The sequence below is a fragment of the Cyphomyrmex costatus genome, unplaced genomic scaffold, assembly GCF_001594065.2.
Source record: "Cyphomyrmex costatus isolate MS0001 unplaced genomic scaffold, Ccosl1.0 scaffold254, whole genome shotgun sequence".
NCBI lineage: Eukaryota > Metazoa > Arthropoda > Insecta > Hymenoptera > Formicidae > Cyphomyrmex > Cyphomyrmex costatus.
The window spans coordinates 1535335-1559903 of NW_017276629.1; the positions used below are offsets into that span (position 1 = coordinate 1535335).

At 31.8% G+C, this 24569-nt stretch overlaps 1 protein-coding gene across 1 annotated transcript in view; it reads right to left on the reverse strand.

The window, feature by feature from the left end:
- Positions 1-5344: 5344 nt before the first annotated feature.
- jus (EB domain-containing julius seizure protein) overlaps positions 5345-24569 on the reverse strand; it is a 30524-nt gene continuing 11299 nt past the window's right edge. The window contains exons 2-6 of the mRNA XM_018540573.1: positions 13457-13609; positions 12415-12555; positions 11200-11314; positions 8937-9163; positions 5345-5717 (exon numbers count right to left, since the gene is read on the reverse strand). Of these exons, the coding sequence (XP_018396075.1) occupies positions 5560-5717; positions 8937-9163; positions 11200-11314; positions 12415-12555; positions 13457-13609 (794 nt within the window). The 3' untranslated portion in view covers positions 5345-5559. The remainder of the gene's footprint in view (positions 5718-8936; positions 9164-11199; positions 11315-12414; positions 12556-13456; positions 13610-24569) is intronic.

The following is a 24569-nucleotide window of genomic DNA, read 5'->3' on the forward strand; positions in this document are numbered from 1 at the left end:
TTTTTTTTTTTTTTTTTTTTTGAGATCGTTAAAAGATACGATCTTGTTTGTGTGCTCCTCGTCGAAGTAACCGTAGTTTGTACCAAATGCGTTAATTATTCGTCACTGTTTCTCACAGAATGGAGATCGTTAACGGTAATCGTAATTTCGAGGTGCAGTAATCTCTAATCTGAGCACATACGCGACAGTTCAGATATTCGTGGGATACTAGAGTGAAACTATAGTCGATATCAAAGAGGTATCTTATTCTGAAAGTCTTCAAGCTTTGCCTAATTAGAAGCTAATTTTTTATCTTTTCTATGATAGCGTTTCTTTAATCGCGACTATATATTGGTCAATAAATAATAATATATTATTAGTTTGAAATTTTCTTCGCATTCGATCCTTCCTGTGAAATATTTTTTTAGGAACGGGCGATGATCCAAACACTTCCCCATATTTGAATCACGGCATCGTTCCTCCTTGTATGATCGATATTTATATTATCTATTCCTCATTATGATGTCAAGAAAATTTCGACTGTCCTAATCTACAGTCATCATTGTGATTAATTTGGTCGTTGAAAAGATTGTGACTGCTTTAGCAGTTGCGAATCCGTTGATTAATGATAGTGAATCGGTTTGGCACGCGGTAATGCGCAATGCAAAACACTTTTTAGATACCGCACAAACTTGCTAAAATCTATTCTCTCGTTTATAAACTGTTTAGCGAATACTTGTGAGCTAATGATTAAAATCAAAACTACCTGATTATACTCTGAGACATGTTGTGTATAAAACAAAATATTAATTCTAACAAGAGGTCGCAATTACGTATAGTGTTATTTGTTCATCACCGAATAAATCGATCTGTCAAATGAGAAAAATCATTTATGACATTATAAAATATCTATCACTAGAAAATGTCATTTAATATTTATTATCATCGATCTTTTGTCGAGATAAGAGTAGAGTGTGCAAAAAAGTTATTTAATTTCTTACTCGTTAGAGTTATAGACTTACAAAAGTGAGCGAGCGTTTTTGAGTGATAAAGAATAGGCACTCTGCTTGTTCCGGTTTTGCTCCTCCTTTTCCATCCTTTCCTTCACTTCTTTCTTCAAGAGTAGAGAAAAAGATTTGTGCGCCAACTTGCTCGCGAAAATATACTCTCGATAAGTGATATCGGATTAAAGTGTATCTTAGAATATCATATCCGCATCGTCGAAGCGTCAAAACTAGCCTAGATAATTATCCTGAAGCTTGAAAAATCTATACTTATTATAGATTTTGTGCAGATCATTTTGGGCGATCGTATGTGTATAAGTGTGCTCTCGTTAGATTTACTGTATAACTATTACTTACTCTAAAAGAAGAACGTCACGACACGAAATCGCGAACGATCCCGGAACAGAAACCTTCCCCGAATTTCGTTTCTAGATCGTCCCGATTTTACGACAATGACGTCAGTCAACGATCCGATTAATTAAAATCACTCAATCTTATGCGCTAGATTTCATGTTTCCAAACGTCATTAGATCTATGATCGCTATCTATTAGATATACTGATCAAGTATACAAATCACGCACGCACGCATCCTTTTTTTTATAGTGAGTCTCGCTGCGACGCGATGTCGCAGCTTCCCACTGTTGTTAAAAGTACTATCAGTAACATGGTATAACAATGCTTTGATCCGCGATAGGATGCATGTCATGATAGTGACGAATTTAAACGCGGACGATGTCAGGTGCGGGGCGGTAATATATATCCTAAGCGAGTCATTTTGCTTGACGCTCCTCGTGGGAGTGATTGTAACAGCGACAGCAACTATAATGATAATAATAATAATAACAATAGTGACAGTAGTGTGACAATAACAATTAATAATCACGATAATGACCGCGAGAATAATCGCAGCTACGTATTGCACACGGATCACAGAGTGGAGACAATTGCTAGGCGTTACAGATGTAATCTACAGATAGTGCAGATAGTGCCAAGCTTTCATAATCGTGTATATATGCATTTATCAATATATTTTATAGATTCTCTCTCGCACGATTACACGTGCGTGCGTAAATGTATATATGTATACTTTATATATATATATATATATATTATATGTATATATTCTCGCGTAATAAATGGTCGATAAATTTAGATCTATCTCTAGGAACGCGACAGCGCAGGCACTAAATTGTTGAGATACAATCGTTCTGGGCTATACGATCACTCGTCTGCCCTCACAATTTTATCGCGTACAGACATTACGCAAGCTTTCGAGATATCGAAATGTATTCTTGTGTGATTAACAATAAGATATATGATATTCGCGTATAAAGTCGCGTACTTTGTGTCGAAACTTGTGTGTAAATGTAATCGCGCTTTTTGGTCGCTCTAAACAAAGAGATTCTTTTCCACCAGACATAAGGATTCGACAGATTTCCGTTTAACCCTACAAATCCACACGAAACATTCACCAATGGTACAAATGCTATTATTATTATTTTATTATACAATAAAAGAAGGTAAGAGGATTTTTCTAGCAATCAAGATGTGTCGCATGGACAAAATTTGACGAGATGAAACGCTTATCGCAGAGAAGAGAGGAGTTGTAGGAGGCAAAAGCGATAATATAAACGACAAACCTCATGATATAATTAGCAATATTATTATGTGATTTTAAATTACTTATTCTAAGTCTTAGAACTTGGATTATATGAGAGTATTCTTTGGACCGCTACAAACTAGATTCATCTTTTGATGCCTACTTTTTTCAAAGAATTATGTCTTTTAATATATTCTTTATCTCTTCAACCCCTCTTTCTCTTGCTTCTCGTCGCCAATGAAGAGAAAGCTATTAATTCCAACCACTGGTCGTTGCCGATGTTGCGTCAACATCGAGCTCGACGTACATTTCCATCTGCAGGTTCAATGAATCTAATTTATCAAAAATGTCAGATTTCGAATTCCGATCGTATATTTAATTACTCTCGAATTTAGCGCTAGCGATAAGTTTGGCTGCGAGAAGAGATGATTCTATTGTGTAAGTATTATCCTACATATAATGCTAAACGTTATTGTAATACATATATGAGACAAAGTAGAAAGTACGTGTCTTCTATTCTTTTCTTCGCTCATTTAATTTGAAAGAAACGCAGGTATAGTACCTCATATGTGGCTTTCTATCGAAAACCGTGAAACGGCAACATGTTTTCAAGAAAGATACAAATTTTTCTTAAAATAAAATTCCTTGAATAAAGTTTCTCTAAAATTTTTTAGAGTTTTCTGATTCTTGCAGCTACTTCAATTTTTCTGATAATATGTTGTGTATGCGTATATATCTATATCTTGTAATAAGATATACACTTGTTTAAAAGGAACTCGTTACTTCTTTCTTCTCTTTCTCTTTCAAATTTTCTAATGCGTTCTAGTTTTCCCCGCTAATATTTAATGTGAATACAAAGTAGGCAAAAAGAATTTCTAAACATTAACAAATTTCTCTTACGATAAAAGAAAATTTATATTCTCAAGCGGTATCTTTTTTCTAGGAAAATTCTGCGTGCACCTCGAGGAAATGTCGTCTACTCGTGCTGATTACATTTAATTAATGTAATTACATACATCGTTCTGTGCTACGCTTATGATTGTATGTGGCTTAATATTTATCAGATGTATTCTTCATCATCTCCGCGTGGCACCGTCTTAGCGAATCCGGCAACGCACTTCGTTTTCAACTTCGCACCTCCGAAAACGTGCGTCGCACTCTGTCTGCTCTGGTCCCTTTCGTGTTGGCTTATCGCCGAGTCGATCGAGTCGCAGCGTCGTTTTCGATGTAAAAGATTTAATAATCGTTGATCCCCCGTGATGATCGTCCTGCTGCGTCTCGATGCTGCGGCGTCGCATACCGAAAAAAAACTTTCAGGGAAAAGGCATACGCGTCTGATCATATCGATCGACGCTGTGAATGACTTGTCCTCGCTTCAATCCTTAATATGATTTGTGAATCGACTGGTTATGCACTAGTCGAAGAAAACTAATTATCGCTTTATTTTGGTTGCTTATATTTTTCTCTTAAGAGTAACGAGAACTTCTAGTTATAGCTGTATATGGACCGACAATAATTTACGCAGTAATTGTTATTTTCCATAACTTTTTCCTTAAGAGTGCGCTATATTTCATTCGTGAAAATTTTTGTCGTACAAATTTTTCAAGCCTGTTGATTGGCTACAGAATAGAGAGGTCAGAGAGGATGTCTCTGTCCTATACACATTTGTATTTGATAAAAACGCACGAATGAAATAGCACTCTAACGGACCATGTCATATCACTGAATATATTCGCTCTCGATGTACCATTTGCGAGATACTTTACGTGTATTGCATTCTCTATGCAAGCCTGATATACTGAATATTAGCATACATCAATTACTTGTTATGCATGTTACATACATTCCCATTAAACAGAATTCGATCGAATGCGGTATTAATATAACAACCGCTTGGTCCGAAGGGCGTTTTGCATTACAGGTATGTTTCGATAATTGCCGCAAATGTCACATTGGCGCGCTTTGATTCCTGAAACGATTAAAAACAATTATTGTGAAATGAACGGCATGAAAAACTGCATTGATAATCGAACAAACGACAGAATTGCATGGTCACAGTATATAAAGAGATATGATAATTTTCATCTCTCTCAACTTTAAGTATTATTGAACCGATTTCTTTTTGATCTTCTTTTTAATAATATTCTTCAAACGGAGTTTCTCCCGAAATATTTTATACGATATTTCACAACATATTGGATCGCGTGTACCGAACCGCTTTTTTGCTAAACAATTCTCTGTTCTTAAGACAGCTCATTAGCATTCCGTCAAGTTGATATAAACGATTAAACTTGATGTAATCATACGATCACTAATCGGTCAGTTTTGAGTTACAGCTGCTATTTCTAAAAACATCATAATAGGCGTTTCATTACTCTGATAGTTTAAGTCTATCTTGTAATCAACTATGTTCTATCTTTTCTATTTCTGTGAGATGGCTTTCCGATTTAACATCCTATCAGCAAATAAGAAAGTTAAACAAAAATCAACGTTCTTGACGATTATTCAATTACGTTCTATTAGATTACGTTCTATTTAATTCTATTAAATAGAGGAATATCGAATTATATCAAAAGAGAAACACACTGAAAAGACTCCTCGCAATTAATCTAACCGGATGGTTCTCCTACTATTGTTAAAGCAGCATCAATAGGTACTTAGGCGATCCCAATTACTGATAATTTATACCTCGATCACGTCGAGATCTCGACGTCAGGCTCAAGCTGTCGGTATTTCGTCACGATTTATCTAGGCGAAGTATTTACCAATGATATTTGCATTATCGAACGTTAAATTTTCGTTTCTCAGCCCATTGAACGGAAACGCGGAGCGGGCCAATTTATATACGCGCGGGTCGAAGATTTATTTACGGACGGCGAACTATGCGATGTGTAGCGCCGCGTTAATCTACGTTGGGCTAGTGATAAACGGGAATGTGTTGTCGATCAGATCGTTTGTGCTAAGACGGTCCTATTTTATGCATTCGCGTTGCGAATCTCGACGGTGACGTTCTCCATCAGGATCGGGTCGGTGACGTTGTTCGTATGATTCGGAGATTTATTAGATTTCACCGAGGCTGCCGAAGCGTTCCCGCTGCTGTTGTGGCTCCCACGTCGCGATCCTGTGCGTGACCCTGGCGACAGAGATTTTCTTGCTAAAGTATCGCGTGCTTTGGCACGACAGCGCGGCAGCACGACACGAAAAGCCAGAATAACTTTAAGCATGAAGACCTGCGCGGAAGAAATGCATTAGTCAGAGCAAAATAGTCAATCGTCACAACGTCGGGTGAATGCATGTGTCTGAATGCGCGCGCGCGCGCGCGCACATCCTCGTATACGGTATGTATAATGAATACGAGCATGCTATACATTTTTTTTTCTAGCGAACAAATTTGAACGCTTGAATGGTACTCGGCAAAATGTGCTTTATCAGGATATTTCTTTATATATGCACTTTTTCTTCTTTAAAGTACACAATTATGTAGATACTTTTATTTATTTATTTCTTAAATCATTACAAATACATTTATTTTTAATACATTTTTTGCATTGTAATTTAGTAAATTACTATTGGAAAATCAATATTTGATTTAAAAATTAAAATATTAATAAGGCAATCAAGAACCAACAATTTATTCCTAAAACAGTCATTTATGTACAACGATTGAAAATGACAAATTTTACTGAAATTCAATTCACCGTGCAGCACATTGTTTTAGAGAGAGAGTTAACTAACTCTATCTAAGAAGATGATCTTCATTGTATAAAATAAAAGGAAGTATTTCATGAGATTATTGCAAATTTAATGGCTGCCTCAGCGTGTTTATGAACTTTATGCGAAAACGTGAAATATAAGTGCACTTTGCGCATTAAAATTTGAATAGTTCATGAATTGCGCTATGTACGTCTCTACTTTTTGTGTTAGAGGGAATAAAAAAGAAACTTTTTAAGAAATGCGCATAAACTAAATTAAAAGACAACTTTTTGTTATTTCTCATGTACAACAAAATTATGAAAAATAGGTAAATTCGGTGAAATTTAAAAATTATTTAATATTAGAATGTTCTTATTCCCTCTCGATACTATAATATATGGACATCTATGCTTTCTCTCATCTAAATGTTTCTATAGTATGTAACTAATTACTATCGACGAATATGATGCGTCTATGAATGAAGTACCGTGCAAATGCAAACAACGATATTTTACTATAGCAAGCAACTATATTCGCAAATTTCAATAGACTATGCTTACAAGAAACTTCTTCTAGTATAACTTACAAGTTACTAAATTGAAGTTGCAACGAATCCTCAATAGGGCGTCTATATTATTCAATATAACACTGGATTGTATCTATAAGATTATAAACTCTAGTCGATTTGTAGCTGTGTTCTATTTTTGCAAAACAGATCACGTACATAGAAGCAAAATTGTTAAGAAATAAAAGATATGCCCTCTTAAGAAATCATGTCGCATTGAAAGAATTTTTACAATAGAGCACCTCAGTTCACAACGAATAGTCAAGAACGACGATCACAGTTGGGATTTCTTTAAGGACAACTACTTTAAACGTTGACTGCAAAGAGAGTTAAAATATATTTTGACGCTAAATCAAGATTGCTGTGCCAACTTGAACGTTAAATTAAATTAAATTGAGAAACTACTTAAATGAAAAATTATAATATAGCTGGATATATAATAAATATTATTTACATTTATATACGGTCACACGTAACGCAAAATAAATTTAATTTATAAAATAAAAGACAATACACAATATAGTAATTCGAATTTTACAATTAAAAAAATAATATATTTTTAAATTAATTTTAATTAAAACATTAAAGTTAAAAATATTACTTCGTGTTATAAATGTATATATATATATATATACATTAATACTTAATAATTCTAATGTTGGCAAAAGAATAATTACTCTTCGATTCGGTTTAGCTACCCTCTTGGCAGACGACTGTACATGCGTAAAGTACGAGAAGATTCTGCATCAAGGAGCATAAAAAGAGCTCTTCTACATAAAAGTAGACAGATAAGTAAATATATAGTCACCCTTAAATATGGATACTTGTATGTATAATACATACGCAGTCTTGTGAAAATCGATGTACTTCAACTCTCCAAGTTCTGTCTTTCAAAAGACAGAACTTTCGAAATTCTCTTAGATGGAGTATGATGGAGTATTTACGCTTATGCAATCTAATCAAATTATGCGACTACACACGCAAACCATGCAAACATTATCTATAAATGTGTCCGGGGTATCCTAATCCCTTTGGCAATAAAAACTTGATTAAGTCGAGAGAAAATATGCAAAATTGCTTTCACATATATTACAATTTTACTATGCAAAATAACATGGCTTGCCAATCATTAATTTACATATTTATTTATAAAATGTTCGACAGAGTATAACAAAATTTCCAGAAACAAAGAGAGGATATCTACATATATAGGTAAAAACAATCAATATAATTAATTACACATGATACAAAATATTGTGATAATAAAAATTTAAAAAATATATAAAGTACATTTATAATTAATAATAAAAATAACTGTAAATTTTTTAATAATAATTTAATTTTTTATAAAACGTTGTATTCATTTGTTCCTAATGTGATGTAAGGTAAAACTATTTTTTTCAAAACATTATTATATACAAATCATACAAATATTAACGTATATTTTCATATTCTTTTATTCTTAATAATAGTAAAGAAAAAAACTTTACATCACTAATTGATTGTCGTATATATCACTGATTGATTATAAATTGTACAACGTGTAGCCATATCAAAATTACGATCACTGTTAGTAATAATATTTATATTACTAGACATGAATAATTACAAAAGATTACATAAAAAAGTAATGCCCGTTTCCATTAATGTAGATTAATTTTAATTTTGACTCAACTTACTCTTCAATTGTTCCTAACATACTGATCATAAATTCGAAAATAAGTCGAAGTAGTCATAAGTAAAGGGATCGGGATATGATATAACGCGATAATAATATAGAACGATTACAAAAATATAACTATAGACAATTTTTACTTATATTTAATTAAAAAATAAAACTAAAAAAACCTTTTAACCGCGTCTCTCGTATAATTGTTTACGTCAATTCTTATCTTGAATTAAATTAAAGATTTCTCTCATCAATTTATCTCAACTCACAGATCGTTAGAACTGACTTTCTTCATCGGACTCATCGATTTTCACGAAGCTGCATTAGAAATATCGCGAAATGGATAGGAAAGAGTCGCTTGCTCTATCTGAACAGGGCTTTGAATAACAAGTTGCTTGCTTAGTAAGTGAATGAAAAACCCATACGGCTCATTCTGTGCTGTGAGTGGTGAGAGTGTTTCGCACCTTGCGAGGCGTTCGGTGAATGGGCCCTCAAAGATACCATCGAGGGTTGCCTCGATGGAGCTCGTACACTTGCTCTCGAACCGCGTCTCTCTTGAGTGTGTAAGAGTTTGTTCTCTCTCAGCAGTGAGACGTTCATCAATCGAGCGTTGGGTGTATTAAAGATAGTGCGGTTCTCTCGCCAGCGAGCACTGCAATTCCACATCGTATCACATAATTAACAGATCGACTGTTCGCTAGATAGATACTTTTTTCACTTTTTTGCCAATAGTCTAATTATTTTCGTATGGTTAAGTTTTTACAGTACATATATAAAGTTGAAGGTATACTTATATAGCGATTCTTAAAATTTTCCAATTATATTTAAAAATGTTTTTATCTTGTTACACAAACATTCTCCATGAGTTATAGTGATGTTTTTATTTCAACTTTAAAAATAGACAATTTTTATACATAACTTTTTTTTCTAATTATACATAATCTCGTTTTTTATACGAGAGATGAGAAATTCTAGAAACAAACAAATCAATTCTAAACAAAATCGTAAAATTCGTAGCGTGTTTCTTTAAGACTTGTAAGAATTTAACATAAAACTTTATGCAATACCTTTACAGACAGCTTCTTGTTAGCCGTATAAGAGTTACGAGAAATTGTAGATACTTACAAATAATTATAATACTTACAAATAATCAGATGTAAGTTCTTACAAGTTTTACGAGAACAAGTTACGAGGCTTACAATTTTACTTAAAATTGACCCAGTGATATTAATAGATATAGTAGTATATTAATAATTGAGCAATAGTTTTGTAAAATCGAGATTGATTTTACAAAGGCTAAATCGTTCTAAGAACTCATTTCGCGTAATGAATAGTACCATAAAATAATACTGTATTATTTCTAGTTAAACCACGTACTGGCATATTACAATCTATATGGAAATGTTTTACAAATAAGCGATTATTTTACCCAACACACTCGTCGACATTGCAATTTCTTGAATAAAACAATAGTCATCTGAGCTAAATGCATATTTATAAATTCGGATAACTCAAATTCTGACAACTTCAATTAAAGTTGTCACCAGAGCACAATTTTAATTTCAGCTTACGATTAAACTCAAATTAACATATTAATTATTTACGAATGATATGCAAGAGATTTATTGAAATTAGGTCGCGTTAAAGAGATTTTCAGACTTAATCGAAGTCTTTGCGTGCATTATTTTGATACAAATTATACAAGATTATTTGTAACAACAGTATTTAAAAAAATATGTAAATAATAAGCAGGGAATGGAAAGTTATTTTTTTTTAAGCAACAAGTTACAGCTGCTCGTTACCAAATGAAAAAAATAAAACTACGTATAGTTTTTTTTTAAACACAAATTTTCGTAATTCTAAAACCTGTAAAATATGCAGCAAACTGAGATATACATATATCCGGTGTATCACATAGAAGATAGAAGTGTAAAATAATTCCTGAAATAATGGTATTGTATTGGTATTTCTCACTCCAGGATCGCTACAGCAGTTGATAGCTAAAATATTTCATGAACTTTTTTATACTTTGTAGAAAACTAGAAGATTATATAGAATTGTATAGGATTATCTAAATCACACAATATAAGTTAGAGATTAAAAGGAAAATTAAGAAATACACATAATCTATATTACAGCTATATTATTTTACTTAATCTATACTTTTAGCTGTAAATCAAATATTTTGATAGAAAGAAAATTATAACGCTATAATTAAAATACATAACAGAAGTTTTGCAAAAAGAGGTGTTTTTCAATTGCTCAACATAAATGTACACGGAAATGTACAGAGTAAAGCTTTGTACACAGCTCAATTAGAACAAAATGTGTACGATGTTTAAAATAAGTTAAACTAAATGTAGCTTGTACGCCTGTATTAAATAAAAACACTCAATGTCCTACAACTACATTTATATAGCTGTCGTATAAATTAATAACATGTAATTGTTACATAATGGAATAACGTGTCTAATCGTATGCAAAATAATGCTAAACGTAACTATAAATTTCGTTACCGTTATCCAAAAAATGTAACTACGTTACCGTTACAGTTACCAAAAAAAAGTAACGCAATTACTAATAAAGTTACTAAAAAAGTAACTGTAACTCTTCGTTACATATAACGATTTAGTTCCATTCCCTGATAATAAATATTAATTATTTGTAACGCTCAATCAAACTGCTTACTTGCTAAAAAGTCTAAGAACGACGCAGATGATGACAAACATCAGTGCCATGCCAATGAGAACGCCGATCATCGCTGGATCGATGTACCGGAGGCTGGTTGTCTGTTTGACCTCGGCTGAAAACAAATTCGTTGGTTTGCACCAGGGACCGCGGAAGTAGAAGCTCGTAAATTAAATCCCACATGCCCCAAAGGAATTAAAAGTCAAACCCGTACCGTACTATTGATAGGATGGAATAGAGAACTTACAAGGAGAAGAATATACATATTATCAAGGGACTCGTTACAATTATCTGATTCGATTCTCCTTAAAATACGTTGTTAAATAACAATCTAAAACACGAGTATTTTTTATATCGGTCAAATTTTAGATTTAAAAATTGAAACAAACTTATAATTTAATTCTAATGAATTATCAATAAAACAAAAACGACTGATTTTTTGTGAGATAGAAAGATGTTTTAAACAAACTTTTATAGGTTTTTATATATATTTTTTATAATTATGTACCTATGCATTTTCCAAAAGTCTAATATTTTGAAAATATATACTCACATTTCTCCAGTAAATTTTAAAGGATTGTTTTATACCTAAAATCGCAAATTGAGATATGCTGATATAAAAAAATACGTGACTTAAATTTTTGTGTTTAACAACATATTTTGAGAAGAATTCAATCGGTTCCAGACAGTTGTGATAGATTCTTTGTGAATACAAAGAATATGCATTTACGAACTGTCATTCACTAACTTTGTTGATTCATTATTGATAATTTTGAATATTATTTGATGCTTATTGTTAAAAAATAAAAGCGATGAAAGTTGCTATTTAATAAAGAATATGAATTGAACAGACATCTTTTTTATCATTAACCGCAACATTCCGTCCCTATATAAGCACACGATGTTCTTCGAATGTTGTATAAATATTCTTTATTCTTTTTAATATCTATATAACATTCCAGGATTATTATGCCTTATAGCTAAACTTCTTATTTTTGTCTTTCTACGTTTTCATCCAAGGAAAATATTCTTGACATGCGAAAAATATTGGAATCGAGCAAATGAGAGAAGTAATTTCATTACTAAAAAGTAGTTTCATTAATTCCGTCTCTTTCAATTTTCATCAAATCATATCGAAGTCGTGTCGGCATGATAAGATTTTCATTAAAGCTAAATTCTATAATGTCCTCATTTCTTGAAAATTCCGTTCCTTACCTACGCAGGTTATTACACCGTCTCCTTGCGTCATCGGGACTTTCTCGAAGAGGCAGATGCATCGACCATCGCGACATTCCGTTTGGATCACCCGCGCCTCGCATTGCTCGTGGAAGAAACAGGACTCGTTCACGTTCGCCGCTAAAATAGTATTCAGAATACATTCGCCGTGATATCGTGGAATGTGAATGAGAAATTCTATAAATATCCTGTAAAACAGAATTTAGAGAAGTACTCTAAAGTCTAAAATATAAATTATTATACTTGCGCGTGTATATTTAAAATTGTCTATACAATAGACAAATAAATTTTTCTTAAATTTAGTGTTTATTCTGAGAATCAAGAAATTATTTGATATTCTAAACTATTGTATTTACACAATATAGATAACTTATGTAAGAACTTTTCTGCTAAATACGTTAAAGATTCTTTTTTTCAATTTTTAATCATTCGTCAATTCATTAATGGAATGGAATTTATTTCTCATGCGTACCATAATCTTGAGCTTCAGCATTATAGTTTACTCGCGCAACGATATAATCGGGTCGACTAGTTTGATTGTGAGATTTGCACAGTTTACCATGTGATATCATGTACGAAATCGCTGTTAATGGATATGGTAACTTAGCCAAGAAGGAAATAGAATTATTCTCGATCGAGATAGCACCAGCCCATTTAGCTAGCAAGTGCATTCGCGTATGGAAATTAATCCCATATGTGCCGCGCTGTGCTGCTGTGTTACTTCTCTTGCAGAGTAACATTTTTTTATTTGCTAAACATTATTTCGTACACATACTACATTAATATTTTAACACAGCATTTAATTTCTTTCGAATAACTATATGCTGTCGTAACATTAATAAAATGTTGACAGGCGACGCTATTTCATAATGCTGCAGCTGAGAGATTCCGTGAAAGAGAGACCACTTCAATTTTCTCCCTATGAATTGAGATTCTCCCTGGAGGTTTTCATATATTTTATATATATATATATATATATATATAGAATACCAAGAATACCAGAATAAGCGTACCAACTTACCGTGTCCGCACTTGTCGATATGGTTCGTGGCTTCAAATTCTTCCTTGCAAGCGCACTTGTTCTTCTTTGGTTCACAATAGGAACCAGCGAAGCCGCATTCTTTGTCCACCAGACAATCGTCGCCAAACTTTTTCTTACCTCTATCGGATAGATCTGAAAAAATACAATAATTAAAGATAATAATTGATATTCTAGAACATATTAAGCTGCACTTCTAATAACTGCTAGGGGTATCACATTTCTATTAAAAAAAAATTTCAATCTCATGTTATCCTAGAGATAATTATAACTTGAGCTCACTTTAGACAATCTATAATAATTTGCGTCAGAATTCTGTAGGATAAAATTCTATTTATATTTTTATGTCATGCAATACGATAAACGTTTAAAAAATTCAACATATATGAAATTTATTTAAAACACTCACATAAGAATATACAGAGCATATAAAATTATAAATAGAGTTTTAGTCTAACACAAGATTCATATACAATTTGAACAAAATCTATTAAAACCGGAAATTATGAGAATACATAATTGAATAACAAAAACTTGAACAGTTTAAGCTGAATTTTAGTGTTTAAATAATATTTTTTCGGTATGAATTTATATTCATATCCAATTCTGTAAATTGCGCGCCGAAATTATTTTTAGTCTTGAAAAGCAATCATAACCAAAACTATGAGCTATCTCTAATTTAACTTTAAAGCTAGTCGATATATACATATAATAAAAAGATAAATTTTCAATTTTTTTGCACCTTCAAATTCAGATTATGTGTTTATATAAATAATTTCAGATTTATCAAAAATTTTATCACACAAAGAGTTGAAATACATCAGAATATTTCAGTAAACTCGGTCATGATAATCATATACAGCATCTTCCCAATATACCTATATACTATATATATATATACATACATACATACTCGAGTAAAAAGTGATATGCATGCACATATATAAGAAATGCAATAAAACTGGCAATATTACAACAATTCCGAGTTTTACAAAAGTCTTCTCAATTTATATATTTTCTCAATTTTTAGTAGAAATATTAATGATGCTTTGCAGAAAATTGCTCTTTCAGAGAAGCCTGATTGCTGTATTGTCAATGAAAAATGGCCCCTATCTAAGTTTCATTCTACGACATTTCAATAGAGGACCGAAGAACTTTTCTCTCGACTTGCATAATACATGCCGATTCGAAAAAATGTCTGCAGATTTTATAATTCTTGAGATCGTTAAAAGGAATGAAATGATACCAGCTCGCCGGAACTCTTTACCATAAATTTCTCAAGCTACGTTAATCTTACGGTGTGTGTCTCGCCGCGCTTTTACGTAAAAATACAATTTAAATATTACAGAAACGCGGGGTATAAACAGAATCGATCGTTCTGAATTGATTATTTTGAATTATTAATTATAAAACTAATAATAACTCGTCATTTCATCGCTTTATTGCTTCAATATATTATATATAAACTATTTGCCAGAAAACAATTGTAGCTTCCAGCAATAATTAAACATGGAAATTTTTAATTTTCGTTTCGCTTCTCTTTTAATCGAGATTGTTTTTAAATATTAATAGCAGTATTAATAAGGATTTCGGGAAACAATAGATTGTTTAGGATATTTATATCCACTTTATTGATTCGGATCGCATGGAAATTGCATAGAGCTGCTAGCAAGAACTATATGCACGGGTTGCACACATTGTCTGGAAAGTTTACACGTAGGTTGTTAGTTGGCCAACCGCGGAAATTTGATTAGTGCACAGCACCGACTTCAATTATACAGACGTTTAGATTGATTTTCCTTCGTATTCCTTTTATATGTGTCCGATGCATAGACTCGCACTACCCTTTCTCAATTATATCAAATAAACAGTTAAATATATTTCTCCAAGATAATTTTATCAACTGTAATTTGATCTGCAATTACAGAAAAGTCGCAACATAAATGATTTAATATGTTCATATAATATTGAATTAAATAAGGGTTGCGAATTCAGTTTTTTATAATTAAAATCGTGAGGCGCATTGAAATCGAAGAGTAAAAATTTTTAAGATGACTTTTAAATTGTAGTAATCTCTGTACATCCCCTTTTTCCGCTCTAATTGCATCATGCTGAAAATTATCAGAAAATGCCAGGTCTCTTTTAGGGTTGAACAATCCATTCGCGGCGACCTGGAAAGACTGGAATCAAGAGTGGCGACTATTCGACGGCTTAAAGTTAAAATGGCGCCAGGCGGGTCAATCTACGCGTTAAAAGTGGGTCAGTCCGTTTCTATGGCACGCCGCCAATGCTCTCACGTGCAAAACCTCTCACAGCTACCGTCACCACCAACTACCCTCTTTTTTTTCTTTCAAATTACTTTCTAGTATACTTCTGTATACGTACGCCCACTCGAAAGCGTATGCGTGTATTCACTGTTTGTGCGTGTCTCTTAATCGGTCTATAGTATCGAAAATCGAATCAAAAGACGCGCACTTGATTGAATGCACTGGAAATATCAACAGCAGAGATGTTATTTTTCCCTCCGAGTATCGGTATCTTAAAATAGGAATTATTATTATAGTAATAGGTGTAATTTAATATCACGGTGGAAAATTTTGTTCTATCATTTATGATTTGCTTATTTCGAACATACACGGATTTTTTCAACGTATTCATAAAGTTCCTCGTATAAGTCATTAATTAATTTTCTAAATTGAATGGATCCTGAATGAATTTATCTATTCTGACGCAAGCTTTATTCTACTTTCACAATCTCGATATTGTGATACAAATATTTTTCTCTTTATCGCGGAAAGCTGAACAATTAATCATTTAAGAATTAATTAATCTTGTTTAATACCATACCATTTTGACATCAATATAGTGTTTTTCATTGGATGAAAAATTAGTACAACACTGATGCAATTGAGTATAAATTGGTTTACATATTTTCAGTGTTAATTTAATCCTTTTAAGGTTGTGATATTATTGTGATAACAAAGAATATGTAATTAAAAAGGTTAAACTGTTAACATTAAAAATATGTAAATTAATTTATATTCATCTGCACTCGGTATGCACCAGTATTGTATTTTCCAGTGGAAAACGCTGTAAGATATACATTTTATTTTTTCTCTAAAACAAAAAATGTTGTTATATAAGATTATTGTTAAAAATAATCAATTTTCAAATACCTAATAATTGCTTTATTTAATGCTAAATATTTTGTTCACAATTATTTCATAATAATTTAAAATACAAAATTAGTATGTGCCCCAAGCTGAAGTATTAGTAAATGAATACTATTGCTTTGACACGGATAAAGCAATTGTTAAGAGTCCTCTTTTTGATGGAAATTAATTGTCTCCAGATAAACCGTGAAATGTAATGAAAGCGCAAATCTAAAATGTATAGATGAATTGCATGTGAATTTTTTGATAGAAATAAAAAAATAGTAGCTTAGTATTATGCGGAATGCATCCTCTTTGATTATATTACAATCTAAAAATGTCTGCTAAAAATATACATGTTGAAATATTAAGTGGTAATATTTTTAATAGTAGTTCATAGCATTGATAATCTCTTTTAATGGCGACGCTCAGTCTCGACAGGACTGCGATTTTACCTGCGATTAGTAATGCCATTACACTCTCCTTACACTCTCGTTACACTTTCATTATTATTCGTAACTTGAGAAGATTAATCGTTATAAGATGCTCGAGGTGTTCCCATGGACACTTAGTTCCATGACATGGAACAGCCTGGGTGATAAACGACAGGATAATAAACATGCACGAGTTTATAGAGAAAATTTTTCTAGATTTAGAAGTAAAGACCACCGTACTTTACAAGTTACTTTTACCGATGCTTTCTACATGGCAAAGAGGAAAATATGCAGAAATTATCAATGTTGTATAGTTAATATTTTTTCATACAATCCGTATCACGCGAAATTTTAAGTTGGCACAAAGGGTTATTACAATTGTAAAATAAAGTTTAATAAGTTTGAAAAGTATAAATTGAGATTTTAGTAAAATTAAAACAAGATTACGTGCTTTATAGTTAATTACATACTTTTACTTTTATTACTATTTAAAAAAAAGAAATTTTGTCTTTCTCAAAGAACTTTATTTTTCCATAATTTTATTTATCACACAGTCTAATGATGTATGATTAGGCACGAAGAACCATCTTGACCGATCTTAATATTAACATAGCCCTTTTCACTTACGCATTTTACAGTTTGATGACAGAGTATAAACTTTTTGGGCTGTACTTCCAAATAAGACATCTCTTCGATTAAGTTGGAACTTTGCAGACAATATTGTTACGATGTATAGTGATTATTTATGAAGATTCTATCTTCAAGTTTTTTATAGTTCAAATAATAAAAAGTAAGAAAGAGAAATTATTACTGACAATATTTTTACATTTCGACTTTTCACGCGAAGCGAGAGCTATTTTATACTAAATTATAGGTCGAGTTAAGTTATTTTTAACGTAGTGGAGCCTCCCCGCAGGGAGGACGGATGCCTACAGCATTCACACCGGATTGTCGCGTTACTATAGGTTTGAATTTTTAATTTTTCGGATGTAGTAGTTTGCAGAGCTACTTTTTCTTCTTTAATAACTGCGATAGTTCGAGTTTACCCGGGGATTGGCCAATAATTGTTATATCAAAATATCTTTATTTTAGATTACAGGTGAGTGAAAGCAAAGAGATTTTGTAAACTTTTTTATTTTTTATTTTATAATCTACACAAAACCCGAAGATAGGATCTTCATAAATAATGATTATACATTGTAACAATATTGTCTGGAAAGTTTTATCTCGATCGGAGGGATGTCTTATTCGGAAGAATACCCACTTTTTGCTAATATTTTGCAATTGAGTTCTGCGAAATCTATCAAATACTACTTTCAAGACTTAAAAGAGACGAAGATTTATCCATGGCAGGTTATTAATAAGATCAAGCTAATCTAAAAATTTTGTGCCAAAGATATAGTATAACTTTAGTCAAAAAATTGTTCTCACGTTTTAATCATTCTGTTAAATTTATGTTTTCCTATATTGTTAAAATTATTTGTAGATTGCATGTTATTTGACGCGACGTCGACATAGCAACCTGCGCTTCAAGCACATGGAAGAAAATATTTTTCCGGTTGATTCGAAGATAACTCTGCTGTCGAGTTTATCTGAAACTCAACGAAAGACCTTTACGACGAATTGGCACGCGAACAGATACGGTCCTCGTTGAAATATCGATTTCCTAGACGACGAATTGGATTTGATTTCCTGTCTCTGCAACACATGCGGGATTCCTTTACGTTTCTTTGGCTGAAAGACTGACTTAATCGGTCAAACTTTTCGTATGTAATATTTCTACGATGATTTCTTTTAACAAGATAAACCAGTGTCAGTTTAATTTTCAGAGGTATAATAAAGAGATGACTTTCTCGTACCTTGGAGAATTGAAAGTGCAGCGAACCAAGTAAAAATTTAAGAATTTCTCGAACACGTATTTCACTGAGACGTTTTATTTTGCGAGTTACGATTCTCTGGAGAACAGAATTTCGGGATTGGTACCGAACAGGCAATTCGCGGTCGCTCCTGCATGTATGTTCCGCCTAATATGTGCATATTAGATAACTCTATGACTAAAACTGTCAGAACCAACCGATCAAAATTTCTCCCTATAAAGACGAATACTGTTTATCTTAAGGTATTGAGATCTGTCCTCCTATTTTTCAATATGTATTACTAATCGTTAATGTATTTTTTTAAATATAAAAATTTTTGAGAGAACACAAATAATTCATATATTGTGAAAACTTTTAAATAAAATAATTAAGTTCTACTTTTATCGTTTCTTTAATGATTATCTAATCTTTTTTATAATTAGTTTCGGTTTTTGTTTGTGCTTTAATCGTTTATTATGATTAAAAAATAAAATAAAATAAAATATTTCTTTCTCAAAATTAAATATACTATTGTGAACGCAGTATATATAAACGTAATGTATTAGATATAGGAGTGTAATTGTCCGAGAAACGCGGTCAACATTTAATACGCGAACAGTAGCGCAATAGGCGTGCTTGTCGACGTAAAAAGAAAAGAGATCGATCCGCGGGATGAAAATAACGAGCTTCATTTAACGGCATCGGGTTCTCAATCACGCGAGGTAGCATTATCGGGCGACGACAGGACATTTATTAGAAGATAAATTCCTATCGCGTTTCATTCGTTTCATTAGGATTGTCGACATGTTTTTCATGAGTTGGAAAAACGCATAATAATGTTAACGACGTTAAAATGTTCCTGCAACTCTAAAATCTTGCGTGCGCGTATTAATATTGCGGCATTGTTGTCGACATGACATGCAATTTTCCTCGCGAAGAACGTTTCTTCTTATGATCATTTTTTGGTGGGCATTTTAATGTCAAAATTCGGAATCTGCATATAACAAACGCAAATTTTTGCGTTTAAAATGATTATCAATTGAAAGAAAAGAATATTGAAATTAATCAAAAACAGATTCACTGTTTTTAATTATTTAATTAAACGCGTACTTGGACCAATTATCAATACGTGAAAAATAAAAAATTAAATAATTCTAATTAACAATGCTCTTGTATTTGTGTACATAATATTACATTTTTTCTCTATAAAATTTATTCCCGGTTTTATCAACGGGTTTTTTTTTTGCTACTGGACAATTTATGTAATCCTTATTTTCCTACAAATTTCTATTCGCAGCTGGTTTTGGCGTCGACCCAAAAATGAAACAGAAAATGAAAATGGAAATAAAAATTCTTTTCGTTTTTTTTTGCTGGTATTGTTATCGTAGAATTAGAGCTCAGCTAACTGTTGGATGTATCGCGCTTATTAATCGGACGCTTCGTGTTATTCTCGTTTTCCTCATGTCTAGTTAATTTTAGGATCGATAAAACAGTTTCATCAAAAAAATGAAGATGAAAATGAAAAAAAGTTTTCTCATTTTTTTGGCTGACATTTTTATTATAAAATTAGAACTCGACTAACTGCTGGAGATACCATGTTTATTAATTAAACACTTTACGAGCTATTTCGACTTATGACCGATGGTGTCACAATTTCCTTCCAATGATTTACAGGCTTAAGATGAGATAAAGCCGATGAGCCTGTGGAGTTTAACGAGTTCGAAATTAGTCTTAGGAGACTATCACTCACGGATCTCGTAATCCTCGGTAGAGGGTCACGCTTTTAATCGTACAACTGTAAGCTTGGTACCATTAACACGATTAATTAATAATTGAATTTCTGTTGATTCCTCTCTACAATAATCACTACATTTTTTAATTATGTAACATTTTAATAAATTATTAAAATGAAACGGTTATTATTTCTTCATATAGTCATAAAATTTAGTACAATCCGGTAAAAAATGTTTCGCATTAAATTTAAAAATTTATTATTAAAATGTGTATGAATTATTGGTACAAAGAGTAATTAGAATATAAGCTAAGAAATAAAGTCAATAGTGCTTCCAAACTTTGTTTCTTCAATGCGGTTATCTTGGAAATGTGCTTTTCAGGTGAATCTTATCGGAAAGACGATGTGTTTCTCACGGCGAAAAAGCCACGACATATTTTGCGGAAGTGCCGCGCAACAGATTGCTGCAGGCGATGCGAATCACGACAAGCATTCAACTTCCTCCGAAATAGTAGGCATGTATCGAGTCTTGCGTAAAATCTGTTATCGGATGCGGCTTTGCCGCAAAATTCACTGAGCAACCAACAGCGCAAAATTAATTTTGCTGGCGTGGGAAGGTTGAAATAACAATGGATCCATGCAACTTGGTTTATCGTTGACATTTTACTTAATTTTTGAAATATCAGAGACGAATCAACCAGATTACGTTCGCAATTATAATTATGTAAAGTAAAACGAAATGCAGTAAAAGAAAAGATATATGGAAAAATGCAAAGTTCATTTGTGCAACATCTATAAGTGCAAAGTACTGACTCTTGTATTTTTGCAGGTATTAAAATGCAATTTAATCCGTACAAGGATTACTCTGCCTAGAAGTATATTGTACATTTCCACGAGTTGCAATCGTGCCTCTGTATTTATGCTCGCGTGATGATCAGTCGTAAGATGACTAATCGAGGAAAAAACGATTAAGGCAAACGGTAAAAGAAAACTAATTGTTAAAAATCGCTATAAAACAGTATGCATTGTAAAGACGACGTGCTTTTAAGAAAAAGTGTACACTCTATCGACATACTTTTTATTAGTATAGAAATAATTGTAAATGATGAAGAACTTGACTTCGTTAAACTTGAAGATAGATAAATTCAATATTGGAAATTGGATAACTTTGCAAAATATCTGTTAAAAATTATATAACTTTAATAAGTAGGTCACTTTGAAGATGTAATTATGCATTCTGTTTCATTTAACTAAGGAGGAATATTCAAACGTATAATAAAAACTAATCGATATTAGCAATAAATTTCAATTTAATTACCGTATAACATATGTTGATTAAATAAAACACTACACATTAATTACTTGCTAACATATTAATGTTAATAAGTAATACAAATAATCAAAATGTTTAGCGCACAAACAAAGCTAAGATAAAAGATCATAAATAGGATCCTTTATAATATACAGCACTAACAATAATTCAAAACACGGTTTCAGATAAGATATAATTTAACATTAAATAAAAATACTAAAAGCCACTGCTTAATTGGATATAATTTATCAGCAAGTATTAATATCTGTAAGTATTGATGTTGTCTCTTTAATAAATTGACAAAGTTGATAAATTGTGTAATGATTTATAAACATCAATGCGGTAAAAGAGCAGTGCAATATTCAAATTATTAATTAGGGCATCGATATGTACATACATTATTAATAAATATCATAATGGATAATTCAACCATAGAAAATTATTAATTCGATCTACCGATAATAACTTATTACGACTGCAAATATAACATTATACCTCTATGTTAATATTATAACTTAACTCTATTTCATTTGCCGAAATTGTTATTGCCTCATTACGGTTAAAATATTGCGTTTTTGTTACGTTATTGCATTTGCATTAACAATGTTAAATACAGTTTCTAGCAGCCGTTCGATTTCGAAACAAATGTGCATGTTATCAAACCAAGAAACTTGGGCGCACGTGAATCCGCAGTGCAGACTGCAGTAATCTCATGTCTATTGCAATCCTATCATTCGTTCACTTCGTTATTACACGAACAAAAGCAAGACTGCACAAATATATGAATTTATTTATATTTGTTCGTGACATGTTGAAAGAGCTCTTAAGTTTACTTCTCAAAGTACGAGAAAAGTTTTAAACGATTAATCGTAATACATTTCCATTCGTATACATTGTTTCTTTTCCAAAATAGCGATATTGTATCACATATCAGTTTAGCATTCGTAATTAAAGAGCGTTTATGTAAAACATATCTTTTTCATGGCTAAGCGCAGCGACCCGAATTAAAGTTGCATTGCAGTCTGCGTCAAATGGAGCGCATAAGAAAGCTACGACATTTCGGGGGTAGTAGCACGCGCCTCGAGGAGTGTTCTAATTACGTTGTAACCTCGGATAAAAGGGGCTCCGACGCCTTCTCTATAACTCTCAAAAGGAAACGTCGGATGTAATTAAGTGCCACAAAGCGAAGACTGTATATATGTGCTTGCATTGTATTATCGAACATTGTGTTATCTTTTACACTGACACCTCTCGAGTAATTAATTGTTGCTACACTAAAAATAAACCTTTCGAAGAGACAAATTATTATGAAATATCTATCTCTTGTATAACAATAGAGAGTATAGCAGTATCTACACAGAACAGATCGTTTCAATCGGCGATAGCCATCAATTTCTTCATCTGCGCTCTAGTGTCTATGAATAAAAGCACAAATAGTATAATATAAATAAAATTTAAACACGTTTCATTGCTAACATAGCTAAAAATCAATTGTATCTTTATTGGTAATACTTATTATCACATTTGTTATCATAAATATTGATTTTCTACTACTTAAAAATGACTGATTTATAAATTTTTATGGAAATTTACAATTTTTAGGTTTTTAATATTTCTACAAATTACAAATCTTATTTTTTACTAAAACTAATTATCTTTATCACCTTTTTGAAGAAATAAGAAGAAAAGGTCACATAAAATTTATTATAAAACAAGCATTATATACAAAGTTAAACTATCTTTGAAACTATTATATAATATAAATAAAATATTGTAGTTTCATTTATAAATAATTGATGAATATATAACATATTTGTTATTATTATTATTATTATTATTATTATACATATAATGTTTACTGTTGATTTTCTTTATAAATGTAAATCGAGTTTTTTTTAATGAAAATCATGTACACACAAGAACGTATATGTGACTTCAAAAAATTCGATGTATGAAGAAAATTGTCTTTTCGAGAAAAATAAGTTTAAAATTGAACAATATTCAAGTAACAATTATTTATGATACAACAATATTTTTCACAAGTTAGGTTACCTTTAGATTGCAGAAAATCAATATCTACGATAATGAATGCAGCGATTAGAAGTATAAATGAAGATATGGTAGTGTGTCACTAAATATGATTCTTCTATTATTATAAAAATATCGCAAGGCGTAACAAAATATATTTTTTAGATAAATAATATAATAATATCAGCATGTCGACATTCAAGATATTCAATAATAAACGAGTAACAATATATTGATGGCACATTAAACGTAAGCATAACCTCATAAAAAAACACCGCTTGTGTTACAATAATACCAACGTTAGAGGCAGGAAAGATACAACAACACTCTGCGATCGATGCTTGACGATGATTAAAACTTGCGCCGGCGTTGTTTAAACTTTTATGTTCGTGTTAGGAGAGACAGAAAGCCATAGAGACTCCCTCGCTCGCCGCATAATGCGATATATATAATTCAGCCTGAAACGACAACTATCGTTTATAAGTACGATAACTATCGTCTTAAAGGACGAAATACAGTGGAAAGAAGAACTGAAACAAAATGGTGTAAAAAATATCTCGATAAAAAAATCTCGCAAACGA